Genomic DNA, 6,000 nt, shown 5'->3' with positions numbered 1-6,000 from the left:
GCATTTATCTTCCCCGAGCTCAAGCATGTGAAAGTCTGTGGGGACGGTCACCCTCCACACCATTTATCTGAGACACATCTTAGGATAGATTAGTGGCTCTCTGGATATGCTTCCCCTCTCCCCAGACAGACAGAAGATAGACAAGGGCACGGACAGACTGGCTAACTTTTAACAAGCTAATCCTACTCTCAGAGGGGAATTCAAATTCACCATTATCACTTACCGAGTGTCCAGTGAAGCCACATGAAATGGGCTTATTATCTGTGTCTCTCCCTAGTGAAGGCCTTATCTATAAGACAAAACAACTGGCACTAATTAGCACATCCAGTAGTAATTTCAGCAAAAGGCTGAGGGTTGAAAGGATATGGGGGATGAGCTGGCCTCACCTTCACCTGCTCTTTTAGAGAAGAATGGAGTTGCATAGATGGCGAAGTTTTGCCGTGTTACTGTACGTCTGCTGTGATTATAGACTGAAGCCTAGTCCAAGAGCTTTTGCCTTGTGCAAACTTGGACATTGAAGTAAATAAACACTAAAGCCATGACCTGTACTATTGGTGCAGCCCATGACCACCACGCTCCCTTTTCCATTTCAGACACTGCTTTACAGCACCTTGCCGAGCTAAGGAAATTAGATATATCATGTAACAAAGAGATTGGCGGTGGCTTTAAAGACTCAACAGCTCATTTGGCCAGCTTGAAAAATCTTGAAGTCCTTGATCTCCACCAGTGCTGTGTAACAGAAGAGGACATGACCGTTTTGTGTAAGGACATGTTGAGGAAATCCATTAAGAATGTAGGATTTGACTTCTGAAGGTATCTCAAAGGTGTAAGACATCCTGCCTAACCTAGTCTCACAGATCTCTGTACATTTTCCTTAGGCAGTTCTGGAAGTGCAGGGTGGAGGATTGCTTTCTTGATCAATAGAAAATGGTTTTTTTGCTGTATCAAAGGAAGTTTCATAGTGTCTGATCCCACGTGGAGATAAGGACCTGAATCTGCCATGATTCAGACCCATGATGGGAATGTACAAACTATCACCAAGCACTGCTTTTTTTGATAATTAGTAATTTTGGAAATATGTGGGGACAGTTCCTTGACTGGTATAAATTGGCATGGATCCAAGATGTGTACGTACATGTAACTGCCTCAGACTCCCTTGGTGAACTTTAAGTCAACTAGAGAGTGATGTTAGGAGATCTTGTGTTGCTCATGCTATGTGCTTTCTAGAAAAGCTGAAGACTACAGTCTCCAGGTTGAATTGATCCTGCTTATAAATACTACTAGGAAGAAAAAGGCGTTTCCTATTCAATCAGTGAGACAGTTTGTATTTCTACGTGCATTATCACAACTTTCTGATACTGGTTTTTGCTCTTTAGAATAAAAATCCTCTATTGCCCACATCTTATTTTCCATGATAAAGAAGATAATTTGAAAAGCTGCTGCTGAACTATTGGGAAATATTAGCTATTAGTAATATCAATCATGATTTATTTTTAATTTCTTAACCAATGGAGAATAATCACATTAATACAAAGGAGTTTAATTTAACAGTGAAGACATTTGGAAATAACCTCCACCCCATTTAATGTTAAATTCCCTACTTCACCTAGAAAATTTCAACAAGAAGCCATGTTCTGACAACCTTCCACACAGAATGTAATACCTAATTTTTAAACATTCCTACTGAAAATGACAAGGCTATTTATGGAGTAAAACATTACTCACCATAAATTTGAGTCTCAAAATTTGGCCTTGACTTTTGGATTGATTTCTAAAGCAAAGAAATTATGTCAGGCAAATATACAACTACATATTTGTTCTGGATCGGTGACTGTCTAATAAATATTTCATGTTTTCATAGCCCAGGTGATACCTTTACTTTCCAGTCTTCAAGAGCTGAATTTATCCTCAAATAAAAATGTAGGAGTCTCATCTGATCCTCTTCTGGGCAGGCTCAGGTTTTTACCGAAGTTGAAATCTGTGGCCATCAGCAATTGTGGTTTGAGCGAAGAGTCGTTTTCATCACTAGGTAGGAATGTTGGGTTGTTTTTTTTAAATGTGTCTATTTTCTGTGTATCCTTGTGGGACGAAGGTGTTCATTCTCCTTTGGCTGAACTCCAAAGATCATGGTTACATTATACCACAGGTCCCAGGTGAAAAAGCCTGTGATGAAACCAGTGCTTCATGGGACCCGGTTGCAAGGGAAAATTATTGTATGTCTTCCCCATTATACCTGACTGGATGAAGTCCTTTTAGACCTTTGTTTGATAATGAGCTTTCATCTACTCCCTAATTTTGGAAGAGAAAGCAAAACATGATTTCTATATTATGCTGTAATTATAGTTTAGTTGTAACACTTCATTTGCAGTTTAGTGGGGTAAAGTTTTGAGTGAAGGTTTTTCACCTCACTGCAGGTGAAAGTTTCAGTAGAAACTTTCCGAGATACAATGGAGGAATTGAGGCAACGGCTGCAGTAACGGAGAAGGTATTGCATAACCATGAAGAAAAGTCCAGTCTAACACAGAATATGTAAATTCAACCTCTTTTGCCTACTTATTGCATATCTCAGTGGATTAGCAGCTACGCTGTCCCTTTGATAGGCATTCCATATGGCACATGAAATCTAAGTACAGAGGGATCTGTTAGTTATCGTGTATTGGGCACTTATATTTTGTACTGTCTACTAGTGACATTGAAACCTAGAGTAAGACCCGACTGCCTTCAGCAGAAGCAGTAGCAAGCTAAACTGGTCTGAGGTCCCTGCAGGAAGAGTACTATATTTATATCATTACGATTATGTAAGAGTGACATCATGGAAATCAGTGTTGTCAAAAGATGCAGGGCATTTCACCTTGAGTGGTGAGTTCACAGCCAAAAATTGTTGTCTTTCAATGGATATAAAATTGTTTAAAATCAAGCTGTTACATTAAATTGATTTCAATGGGACAAGGTCAGACCATTAATGTAAACAGAAAGGCAAGAAAGACATTAAAGATTCTGTAGGCAAGACCTTTTTACATTCTTTAAAGAGTGCAGGAGGTATTTTTTTTCTGACTTTTATTAGAATAAAATAAGTCATTCTAAGCACAAGTAGGCAGCCTGTCAAGAGCCTATTTACTGGTGAATTGCCAGTGAGGTGTCTATTGTGGCCACGTTGTTTTCTCTTAGTAAGCAGAAGTTGCTGGTCTTAATCTTTTCAGCTGAGGCTGCCCTTCACCTTCCTGAACTGGAGATATTAGACCTTTCTTGGAATAAGTGCGTTGGTGGGAACCTAAAGCTGCTTTTGGGAGCACTAAAGCTTGCAACGGAGATTCAAGTGTTAAGACTGAGCAGCTGTAACTTGGTGGCTGAAGATTTGGCACTTCTAAGTACGTATAACGTGGTATTTCCTAGCAGTCAAGGAGCCAGGACATTTAGACCACAATTCAGAAGGGACTTGTTCCATGGACTGAGCACGTTTTTGCATAAATCAAATGAAAAGATGGAAAATACAGCAGTATTTTTCCCAGAAAGGGTTCTCATTTTGCTGAAGACTGTGTGTCCTGTAAATGTACAGTGCAAAAGCTGAAAGGATAAAAATTAAAATAATCATTTTATCCGTTTTATCTATTAATACAAAAAGGCAGCACCTAGAAAATGTAGTTTTGCCTCTGTTTTTTGTATCAGATATTTAAAGCTGCCTCAGAGGAGTTTTGTTTTCTTCAGTTGCTGGTTTGGGGTTCGGTAATTTATGGGAAATGTACGTGCTGACAGCCAGTAATACAGGCACTACCAGCTCTCTGTCCATTAGGTGTGTTTCTGGAGTTAAACTATCATGGGAGAATTAAAGCAGAAATGTTTTAGCCCACCTCTTAGCAGCTGCTGAGAAACACTGGAAAATGGAAACCCAATGAAAGAATATATTCTAGGATCCTTTAAAAAACCTGTTTATTTTATAATCGTCCTTGTGATTCTGTGGGCCTGACTCATGGGTTTTGAGTGCCTGAGGTTGGTAGTAGCTGTGTGACAGCTATTGAGACCCTGTAATCTGAAGGCTGCTGAGATGAAACCTGAATATTTTTTATTTTACAAACATCACTTTTGATGAGTGTCTCTGCTAATTGTACATTAAGGTTCCCTTTAAGGTGTGTAATGCCCTTGACCCTACCACAGTGAGAGGTGGCTGTTGTAATCATTCAGCCTCATCTGCTTCTGTTTCCTCTTTTTAAATCTCCCTGTAAAGCCTGTCTGCCTATTTTAATTGGCGCTTGATATAACCTCCTTCCAACTGACTCAAAGGTTTTCAGGCTGCCATACAATTTTAACCTGATACTTCTGTTCCTTTTGAATTGCCCCTGTTTTAAATGTTGCACGCTCCTTCAGCTGTGAATGATCTTTCTGAATTCAAGTGATTTGATGTTGCTGAGGAGTTGAATCTTGCTGTTTGACTGCTGAAAGGCCTTAAATAATATGGTATTATTTTAAAAGCTTTAAAGCAATTGCCAGGATGTATTAGTTGTGTTTGTGTCTGTCATTTCTTGCAGCATTATTGACACAGGATGGCCATCTAGGCAGGTTACGGAAGCTGGATTTGAGTTATAATCACAACATCTCTGACGAAGGGTGGTCTGTTTTCTGCCAAGGCTTAGCAGTGTTCAAAGAACTCTCAGAGCTGGATGTCAGTCTCCGCCCATCGTCCTGCCGTGACTGTGGGGAATGGTTCAGCCAGTTGTTAGCAGCACTGACAAAGCTACCGGCCCTGGCAGAGCTGGGGATGCAAAGATGGGTCCTTTCAGAATCGCAGCAGAAACAACTGGAAAGCTTTAATCAAGACAACAAAAGAAACATTCGGTTTGACTATTGATGGAGGTTGATGGTTTCTGAAAGTCCTTTCACAAGCAGCACATGAACCAAGTATTATGTGCCTCTGACTTAGAAGTAATCTCATCTCACGACAGCTCTTGAAATGGTTCTATAATTATAGAAAACTATGTTATTTAACCTTCTGCATGTCTAGATCATTCCATTTAATAACCTATTCTTTCAGATTCTCTGGGCCATGCTTACGCTACTCTTTACACTTAATCATGGAATCATAGAATCATAGAATGGTTTGGATTGGAAGGGACCTTAAAGATCATCCAGTTCCAACCCCCCTGCCAGCAGCAGGGACACCTTCCACTAGACCAGGTTGCTCAAAGCCTCATCCAGCCTGGCCTTAAACACTTGGAGGGAGGGGACATCTACAACTTCCTTGGGCAACCTAATCTTCGTGTTGTGAATGCTGCAATGACTACTGTCAAAAGAGCAGTGATGATTTCAGATGGACACACTGCAGGTTTGCCAGTGGAGGGAAGCAGCTGGGGTGTGTGCTAGTGCAGGTGGGTGGGCAGTGTGAATGTGGCCTTGTGTATATAAGGAAAATGCCTCTACTATGAAAATATTCAAAACCTCTATATTTTAAATTTTAGTTTCTTCTCTCCCCAAAACTTTTGGCTCTTTGTGAATGCATTAAATCTACATAATTGTGAGATTTGAAAAGTATCCCAATAACTCTGGATTATGTATTAAGTCCAGTGAGGAGAATACAGATGGAGCTGTTCTGCCTCTGCTCTGGCCTTTGATGCCATCCCATAGTGTAAATGAGTCCTGTGTACAGAATCGGCATAAAATCAAGGTAAGAACAGTTAACTGTTGTATTTGCAAGTCTCAGGGTCAAGGGAAATGCTGTGGTAGGTTAAACCCGACATACGTCCTGCTTCCTTAGCAAGGATTTTGGATACAGAGCAATCCATAAGCATTCTGGATAAGGCTATGCAAAGACTTTGGGATAATTCAGGGATGTTTCTTCTCATCCTGAGCTGTTTCAGCCTTACCCAGGCTGTGTTTTCTGTACGAACTCTTTTATGGCGTGCAGCACAACACCAAACTTCCAGATCTAAGAGTCTGATCTAGAGCATATGAAAGGCAGTGAGAGTCCCTGCAGTGCCTTCGTGCTTCCTGCATTCAGGATTAATCCAT

At 40.4% G+C, this 6,000-nt stretch overlaps 1 protein-coding gene across 1 annotated transcript in view; it reads left to right on the top strand.

The window, feature by feature from the left end:
* The window catches only part of LRRC31 (leucine rich repeat containing 31), a gene marked incomplete at its 5' end in the record, with an annotated part of 8,864 nt that extends 4,021 nt beyond the window's left edge, over positions 1-4,843 (top strand). The window contains 4 exons of the mRNA XM_010165476.1: positions 594-761; positions 1,862-2,029; positions 3,201-3,368; positions 4,524-4,843. Of these exons, the coding sequence (XP_010163778.1) occupies positions 594-761; positions 1,862-2,029; positions 3,201-3,368; positions 4,524-4,843 (824 nt within the window). The remainder of the gene's footprint in view (positions 1-593; positions 762-1,861; positions 2,030-3,200; positions 3,369-4,523) is intronic.
* Positions 4,844-6,000: the final 1,157 nt, after the last annotated feature.

The sequence above is a fragment of the Antrostomus carolinensis genome, unplaced genomic scaffold, assembly GCF_000700745.2.
Source record: "Antrostomus carolinensis isolate BGI_N321 unplaced genomic scaffold, ASM70074v2 scaffold19183, whole genome shotgun sequence".
NCBI lineage: Eukaryota > Metazoa > Chordata > Aves > Caprimulgiformes > Caprimulgidae > Antrostomus > Antrostomus carolinensis.
This window is presented reverse-complemented; position numbering and strand designations above follow the sequence as displayed.